This window comes from Perca flavescens, chromosome 8 (assembly GCF_004354835.1).
Source record: "Perca flavescens isolate YP-PL-M2 chromosome 8, PFLA_1.0, whole genome shotgun sequence".
Lineage (NCBI taxonomy): Eukaryota > Metazoa > Chordata > Actinopteri > Perciformes > Percidae > Perca > Perca flavescens.
In genome coordinates, this window is record NC_041338.1 from 34,285,448 (window position 1) to 34,306,400 (window position 20,953).

At 38.1% G+C, this 20,953-nt stretch overlaps 1 protein-coding gene and 1 long non-coding RNA gene across 3 annotated transcripts in view; one reads left to right on the top strand and one right to left on the bottom strand.

Moving 5' to 3' along the window:
* Positions 1-20: 20 nt before the first annotated feature.
* On the top strand, positions 21-12,045 carry LOC114560236 (uncharacterized). Its single transcript, XR_003693165.1, has 5 exons — positions 21-172; positions 3,291-3,362; positions 6,263-6,409; positions 10,913-11,040; positions 11,383-12,045. It is a non-coding gene; the product is annotated as an uncharacterized LOC114560236 (long non-coding RNA).
* Positions 5,425-20,953, bottom strand: part of ptprz1a (protein tyrosine phosphatase receptor type Z1a) — a 143,311-nt gene continuing 127,782 nt past the window's right edge. For both annotated transcript variants that reach the window (XM_028585486.1, XM_028585485.1), the window contains 5 exons: positions 20,175-20,300; positions 16,167-16,331; positions 10,860-11,002; positions 9,973-10,108; positions 5,425-6,397 (listed from right to left, as the gene is read on the bottom strand). In XM_028585486.1, the coding sequence (XP_028441287.1) occupies positions 6,254-6,397; positions 9,973-10,108; positions 10,860-11,002; positions 16,167-16,331; positions 20,175-20,300 (714 nt within the window). In that variant the 3' untranslated portion in view covers positions 5,425-6,253. The remainder of the gene's footprint in view (positions 6,398-9,972; positions 10,109-10,859; positions 11,003-16,166; positions 16,332-20,174; positions 20,301-20,953) is intronic.

A 20,953-nucleotide genomic window follows, 5' to 3' on the forward strand; every position in this document is an offset into this window, starting at 1 on the left:
ATGTATTCATATTTAATTAGATAGTTTTGGGGAACAGATTTCAAATGTAAAGTTTTTAAAGTTTTGAGCTCCACAAAACTAATTCCGTTCAGCTCCACAGTATCCGGGTCAAGAGGAGATATCGGAGATCTCAAACCGGCAAATAAACAAAACTATCTGCATACCTGTACAGGTAAGTGAAATGTGTTTTTAGGTTGGGATTTAAAGGTACAATATGTAACATTTCTGCTTTAAAATGTCTAAAAACGACCATTCCTATGTTATATATTTTTATGAGTTGTGTTCTTACACTATCCCAAATGTCAAACCCAGAGAAATCAGTTATTTTATTTTCAGACACAGCACGTTTCCTTTAGTCGCCCGTCAGTGGCATCATATAACCTTTCACCCTCCAGTTACTCTAACTTCCGTCAGAACACTGGCACCAAGATGATACGTTCAGGAGTAATTGTAAATCATACAATGTCACAGAAAAAAAATACTTGTAACCATAATACTGCTTTTTTTTGCCATACAGCATCATTTTGTGATTAATTACATCCCACTTTTTATCACAGTAATACAACAGCAACCTTATCTATTTTGTAAGTTCAATATCGATACCAGCTTGACGTTACTACAATGTGCTAACGTTGATGCTAATGTTTTGTGGGTAACATTATGAGGTTACAACATAGTTCAACACGCTAATAGTTATTTTTAGTATGACCGTTTCGACCACAGCTAACAGGACTGAGCTAACCCACGAATAACTTCACTAGTAACGTTAACGTTAGCTGTATAGATAGACGATTAATCTAATGCTAATTTAGCCAGCTAGCACACCCCGGTCTGTCTGCCTCACTCCCCCGGCGCAGAGAGACTCAGTCGGTATGACAGCTGACAACAGCCCCGAGACATATAGCTAGCTAGTAACCGTTAGCCCCCAGTCAGCTATCAGCCACCTACTTTCATTACAGCAACCCCCTGGCCAGAACTTATCTCCAGTGCCTGGTGCTTACGACGCTAATGGCAGTTTAATTAAACGTCGGGAAACCGACTATATCAGACCCAGCACCGAGTCGCAACAGCGGCCATCCATAGCGGTAGCTACATCTCCGTAGCGCTACCGGTGTATGTGCCGAAAATCTCCTCCCTGCTGAATTTCTTCCCCCTTCGCGTTTAGCTGTCTTTACGCCGTTAGCTAAATTAACCCGACAAAAGGTGGGTTAAGCACCAAAACGAAAAGTTAAGATTACTGAAAAGTGAAGGGGAGATAATTCTGGGCAGCTGGGAGATGTTCTGCTGCTGCACAACAGGCATCGATCGTCCTGGCTCGCTATCGCGGAGATTTCCCCGACAATCCCCACCCACACCCGTCTCTCAGCCTCGTTTAGTAGTAGTAGTAGTAGCTGCTAGCTAGCTAGCTAGCGTTACAACAAACCCTGTCCGCCCCGGTGTTGAAACCATCCTAAAGGTGACATTGATATGTGAAATATTTTGTGGTTTAGCTGCTGGCTACTGTTAGCTTGCTGGCTCACTAGCTAACTGGTCAGCTACAAATAAAAATCTAATCAAGAAAACGTAATTATGTTGGGGAAACTGCAGCTATTTTATTACAATAACATAAATAAACGTAATGTGAATAAACTTGAATGGGTAAACTCGTCCGTGAACTGATGCATTCTAACCATTGACATATATAAAAGATTCTAACCAGTGAAGGTGTTTAACACTAAAAACTCCCATAATTCCACGCAACTTCCCAACGTCATCAAAAGTCCAGTTTTACCGTCCATTGTTTTGGTTGAGAGACCCCTAGCGGCAGAAAGTTACATATTGTACGTTTAACCTTAACCATTGAACTTGACCTTAAAGCTTTTTATTCATCATATTTTGACAAACTTTCCGAACATCTTTAAAGCTCCTGTTGGTACTTCACTCACGTTGGGTTGACTTCCTGAAGTTTTGTAAATACTGAAATGCTTAAAGTCCACCTACATCTGTTACTTTTTAGATTGATATTTCAAACAAAAGAACAAATATACTGTACATGTACAGTTCTTGATTCCAGGTGCATTCTGCTTATAATACGTATGTACTTCTACTTAAACCTACATTGTGTAAAAAGAGTTGATTCTTAGCAAAAAAAAAAAAAAAAAAACTTTTGTTCTTTCACAAATATGTGCTCATTCATGTGTAATTACTCCCACCAACTAATCAAAGTATTCTCGTAAGCGTAGAATCTGCCATTGAGAATCATTCCGAATACATACGAGCGAGTCGCTCGAATGACGGCCGCCATGTAGCGCCTCCATCTTTAAAATACGTTAGCCAAAGAGGGACATGCCTCCGCCTTTGGGCGCTTTTAAACTCCGTGGCACCGTGACGAATGCCAGGGGGAGCTTACTCGCCAGGGAAGCGAAAAAGAGAATTAAAACGACAACGCGACCGGCAAAGCAACAAGACCAGTTGGAGTGGCTAGAACAGCAGCGTGTAAACGATGGAGATACCAAGGCCTAATTTCGGGTTTGGCCACCGTAGGAGTTAAAACGCGCTTGGAATGGGAAAGGCTTGAAATTAATATTCAGTTGGTTGTCATACAATTTCACCACTAGATGGGATCAATTCTTACACAATGTAGCTTTAAGTAAAAGTTTAAGTTCAATTTTTTTAATACAGAACTATCACTTACAATTGGGTACACTTGCAGTGTGGTATTCTTTTACTTAAGTAAAACAACAAGAATGTTTTCCACCACGGTCTATCTAAAGTCTGACTTTCAGATTTAAGCCATAGTCAAAGATTTAATTAACCAGAGCCTGGACTCTGGATTTTGTAGTTCTGACGTCTTCTCTGCCTGCAGCTCCGCTCTTTTGGAAAGAAAAGAAAAAGACAATCAGCCCGTTTGCTTCCACTCAATTTGAAAGCAGCCATGCAAACTAGGCCACCAAGCAGGGGATAATTGGGCATGTAATTATGAAAAGTCAAAAATGCAAATGAAGGTGTGGATACGGCGGCCAGTCAAGACGACGTCTGGACACTTGACCTATTTTCTGTATTGAAAAGGCGCGTTTCTTGCAGAGTCTTAGCCCGGATTAACGCATGGGAAACCAATTGGAATAACCAGTTCAGTGCAGGGATTAATACATGACTCCATAAAGGGAAAATATGTAATCCGCAGATCGGACAGCACTCGGGTTTTCATTAGACCACGTGTTTATTTTCTCTATTGCTGCGTAGGCTTCATTAACACCTCTCTCCTGTCAGGCTCACAGGGATGTCTGCTCAATCTTTTTGTCTCGCCACAGTGACCTCTGACCGCCTTCCTGTTGGACGTCTGTGAGGCCTCTGATGGTGGAGCTGAGGCTCATTCTGCTGCTGTAAGTCACCCTGAATAAACTGCTAAAGGCCTAAACTGTAAATGTAACCCGCTTTCTCAGCCTACATTGATTGGTTGCGTCTTCATCCTCCATCTGGGACTTCTAGCCCAGATATCAAACTTGCATTAGTAGAAGATGGCTATTTATCTGTGAAAACGTAGCTTGACTTAAACATCTCAACTACTATTATTAAAAAATTTGCTTTGGATATTTAAAGTCCCCACAGGATGCAAACTGCGTGACATCAAACAGTCTTTATGATCCTCTGCCTTTAGTCACATGCCTCTTTTTGTTGGTTAAAGGATGTGATATATCTTTAGTGCAACTTTGTAGAATACATATTTTTTTCCTTTTATACAGGTTTACATTTTTTTTTTTTTTATGCATCTGTCGCACCCTTAATAATAAACTGCCAGAAACATGTCCATCTTCATTTTTGCAACTTTTAGTAGAAAATATAGCCACGGTTAAACCATCTATCCATCCATACATCTATCTTCTTCCACTTATCCGGTATTGGGTCACGGGGGCAGCAGCTCCAGCAGGGGACCCCAAACTTCCCTTTCCCGAGCCACATTAACCAGCTCCGACTGGGGGATTCAGAGGTGTTCCCAGGCCAGGTTGGAGATATAATCCCTCCACCTAGTCCTGGGTCTTCCCCGAGGCCTCCTCCCAGCTGGACGGGCCTGGAACACCTCCCTAGGGAGGCGCCCAGGGGGCTTCCTTACCAGATGCCCGAACCACCTCAACTGGCTCCTTTCGACGCAAAGGAGCAGCGGCTCTACTCCGAGCTCCTCACGGATGACTGAGCTTCTCACCCTATCTCTAAGGGAGACGCCAGCCACCCTCCTGAGGAAACCCATTTCAGCCGCTTGTACCCTGGATCTCGTTCTTTGCCTTCATGACCATAGATTGTATATTAATATTAACAGTCTATGGGTTAAACACACGGTTGGCTTTTGATTCTCTTAAAGAGATAGTGCTTCCCTCCTAAAGGGCATGTACAACATTTTTCCCTCCTTTGCAGTCCGTAGGCCTTAAACTATATCATGTTTTTAACCTGGTCATAAAGAAACTATGAATTAACAAAAGTACAAAAAGCAACTTATTTTAACTGAGCGTACTGATATGATGAAATTGACTAGAAAACCCAAATAGTTTCAGTCTGCTACACAGCTATAACGTTTGGCAAAAAAAAAAACTATAGTGAGTAACCTGGCAGCAAACAAAGTACCTTTTTTTTACCTTTTCATTCCTTCAAGCCTGTCCCAGAGTGACTAGGTTGAGATTTATTGACGTTGACTCAAATATGACATACTTTTGATGTTGTGATGTAGGCTAGCCTGCCTGCCTACCGCCATATTATGGTCCTACCACCCTGCTAATGCCAGCATTTTTAGCTCATGGCATTTAGGCCACTTAGAGTTTAGTTAATTAGCGAAAATATGGTGCAGCCGGAAATTCCACCGGATGTCCCTCATCTTTGGTCGTATGTCCGTCACCTTCCGCTTTCTTTGTGTTGGCTTTTTAAACTTTGGTCATTTTATGAGGACTATGGCTAACTGCTCCTCGGATCTCTGCAGGGTAAATCCAGACAGCTAGCTAGACTATCTGTCCAATCTGAGTTTTCTGTTGCACGACTAAAACTACTTTTCAACGTACACACGTTCCACCAAAACAAGTTCCTTCCCGAGGCTATTTGGCTCCGTAAGTGACTGGGTGGTGTGGAAAAAATGTGTGCGTTTTGGGTTTCATTGAGCGACTGGAATGTCTGCGTGTGCTGTGAGATGGTTGGCAAAAACTGTGGTATAAATTGTTTGACTGCACTGCATCAGGAGCCGATTGAGAGTCAGTCAAGTATGTTAGCTTGCTCGCTAACTAAGCTAGCGTTGAATACTCTGGGCAAACCGCGTGACGTTTCACCGTCTTTCTGACCCTCTGCCTTCAGCAAAATGAACCGTTTGGTTGGTGAAGATGTGTTGCTGCCTCATCGCGGCAGGATAAGGTTGCAGTTCTGTTAACAAACCACTCCAACAGGCTCTTTCTTGGGTGTTCTTTCACTTATTTAATCCCCTATCTAATAATCCAGCAGAGTTTCATGTCCAGCTAAAAAAAAAAAAACATGTCAGTACCCCATGCATCACATTTAGTCTGTTACAAAATCCAGAATATAAAAGCATTAATGTTCTCCAGCTAAGCAATTATAATTAAACCATAACATTTGAATGCACTAAAAATGGTAAAATATAAAAATCATCTAAAAGTATAAATAGAAATTTGGTCCATCGAGTTGATTACTATAATATTATATACATTAGATTATTATTATTTTTTTAATATTCCAGGCCCTTATTTTATATTTGACTTGAATAGCACACTGCTGCTACCGTTGCGATGGTATTTACAGAAAGGAGTTCAGTGCAGGAGCTCTATAAAAAGACAAGCTAACAAAATATCTCATTTGATGTAAAAAGATGACATTTTTTTTCCTTTTTTTCCCCCCATTTGGCTCAGTGCCAATAAATACAAAGGTTTAGGAAAAGTTTAGTTAGTTGAGTAAAACGTCTCATGGCAGTACAGCGTTAAAACATCGGACAGTTAGTCTACAGCTCGTATCAAAGTTAGGAGTACAGGATGAAAGAATACAAAAAGGCACACATTACAAAACTGTAGGGAGTCCAGATCCAGCGGAGAAGAAACTCGTCGGCTACGTGCGAGCCTCAAACTATCACCCACACACACACACACACAGTCCTGAACGATGAGGATTTTGGATTGATGTAGTTGTAGCGTGAGTGTGTTGCATCAGGAGAAGTTCTGTTGGTGGTTGAAGAGGAAGGACAAAATGCTGTTGCTCGTTCGTAAAAGTTTTTTTTTTTTTTTTTTTTTTTTTACACCAGGGATTCAAGGCTCTCTGCGGCGCTGGCGGTTCCCACCACGATGGTGCCGTTGTTGTCGGAGGACTGGAGGGTTTGCTCGTCTTCTTGCGTCCTGATGAGACTCAGCATGGCTCTGTACAGGAACTGGTACTGCTCCTGAAACCACAGGTAAGTATTTGTTATAGATTTTCAATGTAGTTTATTTAAGAAGGGGAAAGTGCAAAATTAATAAAACTCTCCGCCCCGATCTGCAGGAACATCGACATCTTAATGTTACTGGACCGGCCCAATCATTTAGAATGTCACCATGTTAGTAGATCTTCTGCTACGTTTACCCCTCTCTTCCCCCTGCTCTGGTTTTTTTCCCCCCTTTTTTTCCTTGTGGAAAAAAAAGCCAGAATAAGCCGAAAGGCTATTTTTCATCTGTAGTCCCCTGGCCTCGATGTTAAAAAAAAAAAAAAAAAAAAAGGCATTTCAAAATACATATCAGTATGCCGTTATTACTTACTTGTAACATGTTAATTTACGGTTCAATAATTGCTGTATAATTTTCCAGTTAATTAACTGGAAAAAAACAATATATTTGGTACCAATTATGGAGGAATCAGGAAGGTCGTTGAAACAAAGACTCTCATTATAACCCAAGTAAATATTTCGTTATGAAGAAATTATGAATTGTATGCTTTGCTTGTAGATAAATGTTTGCATCTCCAGCCTTTCTACCTCTAATTACTTATTTTGAGGAAGGCTGTTGTAAAGAATTCAAATGACAGCCCTGTTAATTAAAGCCTTACTTTTATATACCTATACCTTAGTGACAATAACAAAAATGTTTTCAGTACAGGACTGAAGGTTTTATTCCAGCGCACCTCAATTTATAATGTAACTGTATCCGTGATTCCCATGGTTATTTAAATTTATAAACTAGGTGTTTTTTAATGGTTTTGTCCTTCTCTTTAATCAGTAATTTAAACAAAAAAAACAGGTGGGTAGGTTTGTGAGGGTCCAGGACTTAGCCAAAAATGTTAACATCGACAACTTCTTAGTCCCTCCCCCCTTTCTGCGGAAGCCCAAAACGGTTTCCTAAGCCCCTCCCCCCACAAGAAAGAATGAATGCGTGTACATGAGCAGTGATTGACACGCAGTAGGACACACCCCCAGGGATGTAGTGGAGGCTAAACGCACGTAAACGCCGTTTACGCACCTCCCAAAATTCGGAAATAGCGTTTATCCACCTCTAAATAGCGTTTATCCACCTCTAAATTGAGTTTATCCACCTCTAAATTGAGTTCATCCACCTCTAAATTGCCTATAGTTTCTAAGCCATTTAAATTTAAATTAAGCTTAAATATTATTATTATGTCGTTTTAGTTTCATATTGTTATTAGTTTCATAGGTTGTTAAACCTAAAACAAAGTCTTTCATATTGCGCTGCATTACTGTCTGTGTTGACAAATCTCTTGCGGTGTTTGGTGATTTAAGCCCCCAACGTCGACTTCCAGGCAGCTATGCCTGGAAGTCACTAGGATTAGGCAATGTTAGGTGCCTTGAAGTCATGAAGTCAATGGTCGCAGCGCTGCCTTCAAGTCAACGTTGGGGGCTTATACCACCATCGAGCATCTCCAGCGTATCCAGCAGGAAGCAGCAGACTGCATCCAGATTCGTCAGTCACTAGCTAAGTCTATGGTCACTAGCCCAAACTAGCCTACATGTCTCATGTAATGATGAATGAATTGTAAATATGGATATCCGGCAATGGTTTAAGCACCGTCAAGACAGCAGCCCTCCTCCTGATGCCAGCAAACGGCCTCGGCTACAAGCCCAAAGTGAGTGAGCTCGGAAAACAGTACTAAACTTCATGTTTTTGAGGTACATTTGGTTCACGTAGATTCATGCCACTGACTCAACAAGTCACCTCTACCTTTTCCCATGAGCCCATGTTACAAGTAACAGGTTTTGCAAAAGCGTCTGTTAATGTCGGCAGCCATTACGCTTGTGGAAAGTACAGTGCAACTTAAATTGTCTTTCTTCTGTTAATTACAGAAACTGAGTTATATTTAAATTAAAATTTGTGGCACCAGTTTCATCCTTCTGTCGTCAATCTGCACCTGCTACATTAGCAATTGTTAAAAACTGTAATCAATTAGTCTGTTTGAGTCATTTTTAAGACGAAAGAAAAAAAAATTCTGATGTCAGCTTGTTAAATGTGAATATGTTCTAGTGTCTTCTCTCTGTGACTGAATATCTTTGAGTTGTGGACAAAACGAGACATTTTAGGGACGTCATCCTGGACTTTTGGGAAACACTGATCAATATTTTCCACATTTTTCTGACATATAGACCAAACAACTAATTGATTAATTGAGAAAATAACAGATTTATCAACTATGAAAATAATCCCAAATCATTACGTATTATGCATTGGAAGCCCTGGATACTGTATGAGCCTCCCTCTATATCTCTCTCAAATATTTTTGTTCACTCTGTTTTGTCATTTAGTAAACTTTTTAGATTTCAACCATATTATTCCTTCTTGAGTCTCTTTAACAAGAACTTAGATTAATGTATGAATTGAATAGTGATTGTGTGACCTATGAGGGAACAACCAGTGATACCCTTGGTAGTACCGTCAAATGATAGCCTCTAGCGATGTCATCAGGATACACATACCGGTAGGCAGTGGCCCACCTTACCGGGTGACCACGTCGTGGTCCACCTGATCACAGAAGTTATAGTTCACCCACCTCTTTTTTTACCACTACACCTCTGACTTTATAGCATGTCGGAAAAAGTCATAGTATGGTATGTATGTCAAAAAAGGTAATAGTATAGCATGTCGAAAAAGACTTTTATGAACAAACTATAACTATGACTTTTTCCAACATTTTAGTATAGCAGGTCTAAAAAAAGTCAAAATGCATAGTATAAGATGTCAAGTTTCTCTTCCAGATATTTTGACTGACCTGGAGGTTTGTTTCAAACCAAATTTACTTTTTTTTATGATATCAATATGTTCCCAGATCTCAGCTGTTACCTTGGCGAAAATTGTTATTAGTGATTAAATAGATGGACAAAAATATGAAAGTAACACCCAAGTTGTAATAAGCTGGAATTGCATTTTAAAGGGGTGATAGAACCTCTAAATCCCATTGACATCTCTTTCCTCTGCACATCTCACAATTTGAAACTGCCTCTGAAAACGGGCGAATCTCAACAAAGCTAAAAGTTGACGTCAACTTCTCAACTCCTCCTCTGGCTCTACCTTCTATCTTTGTAACGCCCCAAAATTTACATAGGCCACTAACTGATCTGAGGTCAGTTAGTCGTCTAAATCTAGGTCGCGCAAATCTCGGAAATTTTATACATTGTTAATCTGCTGTTGCATTACTAAATTCATTTCTGAGACTTTTTTTATGCAAGAACTCAACTATATAAAGCTCAAATATGGGCATTTTACAAAAATATGTGTGTGCAAAGCTCAACCAATCAGCATGCAACTCATTTAAATATTCATGAGCAGACCATATAAGGCAGAAAAGCTCTCGTTTCAGTCCAGTCCCATTTTAACAGGGTAGCATTAGGGCCAAAAAAACAGCAAAAGAGACATTTTCAGCTCAACCAATGTTACATACCCTATTAGGAGACCTTAAGGAACAGCGTGAAATACCGTATATAACCATTCTATCACCCCTTTAAGCATAAAGTGTACACCAGATTATCGACAGCCTTACGATGTTGCTGAAGACTCCGGGTCTCATCAGGTTTGTCAGCTTGGCCACTTGGAAGACGTCGACCGAACCTTCGGCCTCCAGTTGACGAGTCAGAGATAAGAGAGCGCAGAACGTTCCTGCCGTGACTCCACCCACACTGGAAAAAGAATCAGCACTCAGACCTAGGGTTGGGTATCCTTTGGAATTTTCCAATACCGGTGCCTGAACCGATACTTAACAACAGTCAGCGACATAAAAGAACGGCTTGTAAATTGCTAAGGCCATATGGTAAAATTTAAATATAATAATAGTAACTTATTTCATCAGTAAATTGCTGGTAAATGACAAAAACAGCCACTAGATGAGAAATGGGTTTTTCCACAATAACTTTGAATGCACTGCGGCTTACCAGCTTTAAGTAAACGGACCATTGTCCCGTCTGTTTTTTTCCGACAACGGCAGGCAGTGGCCATATAGTGCAGCTAGTTTGTGTCTTTAGCTGCAGACTGTTATACCTCCCAGTGTTGGAATCCTTTACAGTGAAATGCAGTCACACTTTTCACCGTTTAGCTGTCAGCATTTTAACCGTGTTCAATACAGCTACTAGCTAACGGTAGGCTAATGTCATTGTTACCTGCTGCCAAGTGTAACGTTAGTGTTAATTAGCGTCACGTGCTGCGATGCTTCTCTTGCCTCTAACGTCTGCTTCGGAGCATCAGAGAGAAGCGCAGGCATTTAAGTGCTAACGAAATGAGGCACCAAAATCTGCGTTCTTATTCGGTCCGGTAGTTAAGGCACTGGTGCCATAGCACCCAGGTCTGGGTACCCAACCCTACTCAGAACAAATATCAGAGCAGAAAACCCGCCAAATGTTATTCTAATGGTTGACAGCTTGGTGAAGGTCTTACTCATCGTGGACCACTGTGGGGCCATCCTTTGCAGCGCTCTCTTCTTTCACCAGATTAAGGAGCTCGAAGGTGTTGCTGATGGGACTGTCTGGATTCGGCCAGCAGGGGGAACGGTAGTGTTTCACCTCCAGAACGTAGTCGTCCTGTCGGGATACAGAGGGAAGAGAGCAGACATCTGTCAGTGAGTGTAAAACTTTTTGTCCTTTGACTCCCTAAAACAAGAAGTCCAATATCGGTTTATACTGTGCAATATCTAGTAATCGTATAACAAAATCTGGCATAAAAATTAATGGTATAAAAAGAAAGTCACAAAAACGTCTAAAAAAAGTAAAGAAGAGTCATAGTATGTCAAAAAAACTCATGGTTTTGTATGTTGAAAAAAAATCATAAAAAAGTCATAGTATTGTACGTTGAAAAAAAGTCATAAGTCACAGTATAGTATGTCGGAAAAAAAAAAGTTTAATGTGAAAGTGAGATGGAAAAGATATTTTGTTTGCTATGTGCACTTTTCCTTCCTCTACAGTTGCCCCATTGAGAGTATCATGACGGCCTGCATCACCGTTGCTATGGCAGTTGCATCGCCCTCAACCACAAGGTTCTACACAGGGTTGGGAAAACCGCTCAGCACATCACAAGGATGGAGTTTCCATCAGCGGAGGACCTCTACACCCAGCGGTGTAGGATGAAGGCCAAAGGATTACCAGAGAGCCCAACCACCCTAACTACAAACTGTTCTGGCTGCTGATGTCCAGCAGACGGTACCACACCACCAGGATCTGCTTCATCCCGCACGCCACAAGACTGTTGAACTATTGAGCTCATCACTTAACCTTTTACTTACTGTTTTTACACACTTTTGACTGGTACTGTATATAATATATTACTTGGCATTGCACATATACATTCACTGCATTCCTGTTTCATTCATTTGCAATTACTGTACACCTCTACCATGTTATATTGTCCATATATTTTAACTTGCATTATATTCTGTCTTACATTATCTTTTTTTTTTTTTTTTTTTTTTGTGTGACATATTTAATTGCGTTGTTGATGAACTAAAACACTTACAACACCTGTGTGGCCCGCAATCTTATGCTGGCTCCTTAAGATGGCACTCAGTGATAATAACTTTGAGAAACCCTGCTAATGTCATAAAAAAGATTTCTTTTTTTTTTTTTTTTTTTGTGTGGCATATTTATTGAGCATTGTTGATGATTTAAGATTTTCATTGCAAATGAATGCTTCTCTGTAATTGTTGAGTATATGACAATAAAACACTTGAAACCCCTGTGTGACCCTAAACCCTATGCTGGCTCCCTAAGTTGGCAGTAAAACACAAAAATATTCATGAAAAAAGTCATAAATGAACTGTATTTATATAGCGCTTTTCTAGTCTTAACGACTACTCCAAACAATTTTACATAGTACAAGAAGCTGCCATACAAGGTGCCACCTGCTCATCAGAAAAACATTCACACAGTAGTTTGGGGTGCAGTGTCTTGCCCAAAGACACTTCAACATTGGACTGCAGGGCCAGGGATCGTCATAGTAGTACGTACAAAGAAGTCATTATAGTATGTCGCACAAAAAATCATAAAAAAGTCATAGTATAGCATGTAAAAAAAAAAGAAACAGTATAGCATGTTGAAAAAAGTCAGTATAGTATGTCGAAAAAAAGTTGTATAGTATGTACAAAAAAAAGTCATAGTATGTTGAAAAAAAGTCATAGTATAGTATATCGAAAAAAAAGACATAGTATGTCGAAAAACATCATAAAAAACTCATAGTATAGTATGTCGAAAAGTATAAAAAAAGTCAGTATAGCATGTCGAAAAAATCATAGTATACTATGTCGAAAAAAGTGAAATAAAAGTTGTAGTATAGTATGTCGAAAAAAATCATAAAAAAGACTTGCTGCGGTACTTCGTACTAATATGCATATGACAATAAACTTGAACTTTGACTAGTATAGTATGTCGAAAAAAAATCATAGTATAGCGTGTCGAAAAAAGTTGTAGTATAGTATGTACAAAAAAGGCCATAAAAAAGTCATAGTATATCGAAAAAAAAGACATAGTATAGTATGTACAAAAAATCATTAAAAAACTCATAGTATAGTATGTCGAAAAGTATCATAAAAAAGTCAGTATAGCATGTCGAAAAAAAATCATAGTATACTATGTCGAAAAAAGTGAAATAAAAGTTGTAGTATAGTATGTCGAAAAAAATCATAAAAAAGACTTGCTGTGGTACATCGTACTAATATGCATATGACAATAAACTTGAACTTGAACTAGTATAGTATGTCGAAAAAAAATCATAGTATAGCGTGTCGAAAAAAGTTGTAGTATAGTATGTACAAAAAAGGCCATAAAAAAGCCATAGTATAGTATGTCGAAAAAAGTGAAAAAAGTCATAGTATATCGAAAAAAAAGACAGTATAGTATGTACAAAAGATCATTTAAAAAACTCATAGTATACTATGTTGAAAAAAGTAAAAAAAAAAGTTGTAGTATAGTATGTACAAAAAAAGCCAAAAAAAGTCATAGTATAGTATGTCGAAAAAAAAGACAGTATAGTATAGTATGTGTGATGTATGAGGGAGTCTGAGATGTGGATGCCTAAGAATCTAAAGGTGTTAACAGTTGAAATTGTTAACACCTTTAAAGTTCTCAGGCATCCACTCTCATGGTCCTTCCATATCAGCTGTGCCATTAAGAAGGCACATCAGAGGCTTTACTTTTTGCGTTGTCTTAAGAAATACGGTATGTCCCTTAACATTTTACTGAACTTCTACCGCTGTACAATTGATACTGACAGGTAATATTGTAGTGTGGTTTGGCAGGGCTACTTCACATGACTTTAATCTTCTGACAAAAGTGGTCAGGACTGCATCTAAAATCATCGGGGTTCCACTTGAACCGCTCCAAAACATTTACTGGAAACGCAGCACTAAGAAGGCACGAGGTATTATGCAGGATTCTAGTCATCCTGCACACAATCTCTTCTCCCACCTTCCATCAGGGAGACGTTTACAGAGCATCCCAACGGGCAACATCGCGTTTCAGGGATAGTTTTTACCCCCCAGGTAATAAGGCTACTGAATGATAGTAGAACAGGAAGGAGGGCTGTGGTCTGAGCTTAGTCCCTTATGTATATTATGTTGGATATTTTATAATGTTTTTAATGCTATTATGTTTTTAAAATTGTTAATATTGACTGGTGCTGAAAGAGTGCTAAGGCACATTGTATTTCATTGCTGTGGTACTTCATACTAATATGCATATGACAATAAACTTGAACTAGTATAGAATGTCGAAAAAAAGTCATAGTATGTCGAAAAAAAGTCATAGTATGTCGAAAAAAAGGGAAAAAAGTCATAGTATAGTATGTTGAAAAAAGTCATAAAAAGTCATAGTATATTATGTAAGAAAAAAAATCATAGTATTGTATGTCGAAAAAAAAGTTGTAGTATAATATGTCGAAAAAAAGTCACAAAAAGTCAGTATAGTATGTGGGAAAAAAGTCAGAGTATAGTATGTCGAAAAAATGATAAAAAAGTCATAGTATAGTGTGTTGAAAAGTATCATAAAAAAAGTCAGTATAGCATGTTGAAAAAAAAATCATAGTATACTATGTCAAAAAAAATCATAGTATAGTATGCCAAAAAAAAGTTGTAGTATAGTATGTAGAGATGGCCCGAAACCATTTTTTGCTTCCCAATACCGATTCCGATACCTGAACTTGCGTATCGGCCGATACTGATCCGATACCAGTGTGTCATATATTTTATTATGTTTTAACAGCTGTATACTACTATCCCTGTATGGATGGGATACAATGTATAACAGCTGTATACTACTATCCCTGTACGGATGGGATAAGATGTATAACAGCTATATACTACTATCCCTGTACGGATGGGATACGACGTATAACAGCTGTATACTACTATCCCTGTACGGATGGGATATGATGTATAACAGCTGTATACTACTATCTCTGTATAGATGTGATATGATGTATAACAGCTGTATACTACTATCCCTGTATGGATGTGATACGATGTATAACAGCTGTATACTTCTATCCCTGTATGGATGTGATATGATTTCTATCTTTGTTGTCGGTCTGGCTCAGGTTAAACTCTTTGTGAAACATGAACAAACACGAACAATGAATGCCCCAGAACTTTCTTTTATTCTCCAGTTTGACAGTCAGTTATAACGGAAAAAGAACAGAAATAAACTACTTTAACGTAGATTTTCTTTAGGGCTTTATTACGTGGTATCGGATCGGTGCATAAACTCCAGTACTTCCCGATACCGATACCAGCATTTTAGGCAGTTTCGGAGCCGATACCGGACCATCTCTAATAGTATGTCGAAAAAAATCATTAAAAAAAGTCATTCTATTATATGTCGAGAAAAAGTCACAAAAAGTAAGTATAGTATGTGGAAAAAAAGTCAAAGTATAGTATGTCGAAAAAAATCATAGTATACTATGTCAAAAAAAGTCATAGTACAGCATGTCGAAAAAAAGTGAAAAAAGTCATAGTATAGTATGTCGAGAAAAAGTCACAAAAAGTCAGTGTAGTATGTGGGAAATAAGTCAAAGTATAGTATGTCGAAAAAATGATAAAAAAATGATAGTATACTATGTCGAAAAAAAGTCATAGTATAGCATGTCGAAAATAAACTGAAAAAAAAGTTGTAGTATAGTATGTCGGAAAAATAATTTAAAAAGTCGTAGTATAGTATGTCGAAAAAATAATTTAAAAAGTCATAGTATAGGATTTTGAAAAAAATCATAAATAGTCAGTATAGTATGTCGAAAAAAAGTGAAAAAAGTTGTGTATAGTATGTACAAAAAGTAATAGTATAGTATGTCGAAAAAAAGTCATAGTATAGTATGTCTATAAAATCACAAAAGTGATAGTATAGCATGTCGAAAAAGAGTCATAGTATGTCGAAAAAAAGTCATATAGTATGTCGAAAAAAAGTCATAAAAGTCATATGTAGAAAACTTCATAAAAAACTATTAATTTACAATCTCTAAAACATCATAGTATAGTGTGTTGAAGAAAAGTCATAAACAAATCATAGTATAAAAAAGTCCTAGTGTAGAATGATCCAAAAAAATTATAAAAGTCATAGCATAGCGTCGAAAAAAAGTAAAAAAAGAAAAGTCATAGTATAGTATGTTGAAAAAAAGTCAGTATAGATTGTCAAAAATAAGTCGTAAAAAAGTCAATGTTTAATGATTTTGGGGTCTAAGTGATGTCATGTTCCAGGTTGCACTAACCTGCGTAGCTTCCAGTACGTAGTCCTGGACCACCAGCATGTCCTCGTTGGTCAGACAGATGTGATTCTCACTCCTGTGAGTGACAGTGAACATCTCATAGCTGATTGGCTGCCCTTTGCGGGGCCAGACGATACACAGCTCCGCCCCCTCCTTCTCTTCCTCCGTCTAACAACACAGGAAGTCAGCAGACGGATACATCACACTCTGACCCAACAACACCACCGACGCTACACATGGAAAGAAATCATGCTGCGATACTGGATGATAGAAAAGCAAACGGCCCTCTCGAGATTAAACTACGGCTATTACTTGTAATCCTGTTTTTAGAAATCATAGAATTGTGACTGCACAGCGAATCAATTAACATTTTAGGAAATATTCTCTAATAATAATAGACTATTTCTAAGAGGGAGATGACAAAATAGAAGATCCTCATGTTTGTTTGTTAATGCTGAACATATTGGCAGAATTAGAAAAATGGGGGAAAAATGACGTTATTCTGACTTGGGAGTGTTTTTTTTTTTAAGATTTCTTTATTTAAAAAGGGACACCGCACATTAATCAACATGAGTACAGAGTCAAATGTGTAAATGTGCCACATTTAGCCATACAGGCTAAAGGCAGGCAGCTTCCAGGTATCAATGTGTAACTGTATGAATGTGTGTGGCGTTCCTAAATAAATGTTAAATAAAATTAAAACAATAGATCACATAAAACAAGTAAAATGACACAACCTATGGCATGAGAAAAACATAACACAAGTATCATACACAGGTAAAAGTGCATAGACACACATTAAAAATGCATCAACAACACATAAGCACACACAGAGACCCTACTGTAGGGACACAGACAAACACATTATTCTGGATTATTCATTATTTCATTAGTCAATAACCAATGTTTTATGGATTTGATAGATGTGATTTTCAGTACTGTGTGATTTTCAGTACTGTGGGTATGGTATTCCATGTGTGGGCTGCTCGAAAGGATAAACTACTTTTTCTACATGGTATTTTACAATGCCCTCTGGTGGATGAATTTAGATTTTGTTGAATTAATTTGTTGAGCGGAGGGGGAGCCATACCATGAAAAATGTCATATACAAGTAAAATCGTAACAACGCACAAGTAAAGTCGAGTGCATTAAAGCACGGCCGCACTGAAATGGCGAAAAGAGCCGTAATATAGATGGCGATCAATGTGGTAATCTTGACATGTAAGTTGCCTTTGGATACAACACCACTTTTACAGCATCGCTGTTTCAGAGATGGATTTTGAGAGATTTTGAAGCTGGATGGCAGCGAGGCAGAGCCTGCTAGACTGAATGGCGCCATAACGCGCATTATTTCCAAATGGGTAGCCCAATGGTAGCCTTGTTGTCAATCCATGTAACAATCCTAAATTAGCTGCTTTTGCTATTTTCACTTCTGAGCAGTTCATTAACAAGTGAAACCAGATACAAACTCAGAACAGACTCTTTTAAATAAGCTGAATCGATTGTTTGTTAAAAATTGATTTTATTTGGATTTAACTGCCAGCAACAGTGGCTTTTTGTTGTTGTTGCTATTTTACCACAAGTTGACTATTCCTTTAGTTCTTTTCACGTCACAATTTACGAATTTGGAATAAAAACTCTGGCTGACATGGACGTGGTTAGCCTAGCTTAGCATAAAGACTGAAAGCAGAGGGAAACAGCTAGCCTGGCTCGGCCCAAAGCTAAAACAATCCACGAGAGAAGATATAGTTCCAACGTGCAACTCCCCCTAAAACCACAAAGTGTGATTTTTACATTTTTACAAGTTTATGAAAAAAATCATAAAAAAGTCATAGTATAGGATGTCGAAAAAAAATCATAAAAAAGTCATAGTATAGCATGTCGGAAAAAATCATAAAAAAGTAATAGTATAGTTTGTCGAAAAAATCATAAAAAGTCATAGTATAGCATGTCGAAAAAAATCATAAAAAGTCATAGTTTAGCATGTCGAAAAAAATCATAAAAAAGTCATAGTATAGCATGTTGAAAAAAATCATAAAAAGTCATAGTATAGCATGTCGAAAAAAATCATAAAAAAGTCATAGTATAGCATGTCGAAAAAATCATAAAAAAGTCATAGTATAGGATGTCGAAAAAAATCATAAAATAGTCATAGTATAGTTTGTCGAAAACAATCATAAAAAGTCATAGTATAGCATGTCGAAAAAAATCATAAAAAGTCATAGTATAGCATGTCGAAAAAAATCATAAAAAGTCATAGTTTAGCATGTCGAAAAAAATCATAAAAAAGTCATAGTATAGCATGTTGAAAAAAATCATAAAAAGTCATAGTATAGCATGTCGAAAAAAATCATAAAAATTCATAGTTTAGCATGTCGAAAAAATCATAAAAAAGTCATAGTATAGCATGTCGAAAAAAATCATAAAAAGTCATAGTATAGCATGTCGAAAAAAATCATAAAAAGTCATAGTATAGCATGTCGAAAAAAATCATAAAATAGTCATAGTATAGCATGTCGAAAAAAATCATAAAATAGTCATAGTATAGTTTGTTGAAAAAAATCATAAAAAGTCATAGTATAGCATGTCGAAAAAAATCATAAAAAGTCATAGTATAGTATGTCGAAAAAAATCATAAAAAGTCATAGTTTAGTATGTCGAAAAAAATCATAAAAAGTCATAATATAGCATGTCGAAAAGAAATCATAAAAAAGTCATAGTATAGTATGTCGAAAAAAATCATAAAAAGTCATAGTATAGCATGTCGAAAAAAAATCATAAAAAAGTCATAGTATAGTATGTCGAAAAAAATCATAAAAAGTCATAGTATCGCTTGTCGAAAAAAATCATAAAAAAGTCATAGTATAGCATGTCGAAAAAATCATAAAAAGTCATAGTATAGCATGTCAAAAAAATCATAAAAAGTCATAGTATAGTATGTCGAAAAAAATCATAAAAAGTCATAGTATAGCATGTCGAAAAAAATCATATAAAAGTCATAGTATAGCATGTCGAAAAAATCATAAAAAAGTCATAGTTTAGTATGTCGAAAAAAGTTTAAAAAAGATTAAGACAGATGAGGAGCTACAGAGTAGGGCTGTGTCTCAAACCGCACACTTCTGTCAGTATCCTGCTAATGTGCACTGACCACTTCCTGCCGTAGTGCCCACTTTGGATGGTAAGCGTTATCCCAAACGGAACACTTACGTTAAAATACTTACCGGAAATGACGAGCAGTCGGCTCGCCCCGCCGCCTCTGAAAATCTGACGAAAATCTCTGAAACTGACTTAAACAACTTTGTTGATCTGAAATGAAGACAGATTCAGCAACTGCACGGCTTATTTCTTGCTTAAAATGTTTTCAGAAACACGTTTCGGTGAACTATTTTCGTAAAAAACGAGATTGTGTTCTGAACGAGCCGCCATTATGCTCTGTTGTAAAATCCGGGAGCAGCCCACGTGACGCGTTGGTCCAATCAGCTGCCGGTCGACGTCCCTGGCCCCTCCCCTTTCCGCTGCGTAGTCAAGATGGCGCCCGTTTAGTGCGCGTAGTGTCCATCGTTCCACACTTAACTTTTTGACCGTTTTTAGAGGGTCATCCGGGTACTTTCAGTGCACTGACTTTTTCATTATCTCCACTATATACTTAAAACTAAGTGTTTGAAGTGTGCAAGTAGGCGGTTTGAGACACAGCTTAGGTGTCACACTCTGACCAGCAGCCAATCAGAAGCATTTACCTTGATATTAAACATGTTAATTAGTACGCTTTAAAGATGTATTTAAAACAATCTTTGGACCGATTTAAGCTAGCTGTTTCCCACTACTTGAAGTCTTTATGCTAAGCTAGGCTAATCATTCCCTGACTCCAGCTCTGTATTCAACACACCCAACATGAGCTGATATCCATCTTAACACCTTCACTCCCTGAAACAACAATATGTGCATTTCCCAAAATGTTTTTAATAGACTTTGCACCAACACAGATAACAAACACAACCACTAATTCCTCACCTCGCCTGACCCCGGCAGCGACACGATGACCTGGGTGTTGTGGTCCCATATCATCTTCCAGAAGTCCTTTATGGTGCCAGGCAAAGGATTCTGGGTAATGATGAACTCGCTGCTCTGCCTGTAACCCTGCAGGGGAAGAGAACCAGGGCTTAATATCAAGGATGTCCCTGCTTCTGTTTTTACCTCCACGTGGTGACTGGGCCGATTTACAGAATTCAGATCAAGAGGAGGAAGATACATTTTACTTCTGTCTACTGATCACTATCAGTATTTTCCCATTGACTGTTAATATTAATGGACAGAGCATGTGTGACGTCACCCATTGGTTTGTGGAGATCTGCTATGAGTGGTCAAGTTTAGTTGCGGATGTGACGATTTTAGACGAGCGTGAAGAGTGAGGGAGGAGCCATAGACTGTAGGGCGTTATCGGACTGTGACTGAGCGTTGGCAACGCTGCTTACGCTCTACGTTAGGGCTGGGGCGATATGGAGAAAATCAGACATCACGATATTCTTGACCAAATACCTCGATATCGATATTGCGGCGATATTCTAGGGTTGACAATTGGTGCTTTAACAAAATATCTTCACACTTAGATTTTGGATAAATAATCATCAGTAATGTGGACATCATGTGTAAGTGGGGAAAAGGCAAATAATAGAACAGCTAGAACAGGCTGGTAAGATCAGAAAATGACATCACTTTACGATACAAAATCTAAGACGCTATCTAGTCTCATATCACGATATCGATATAATATCGATATATTGCCCAGCCCT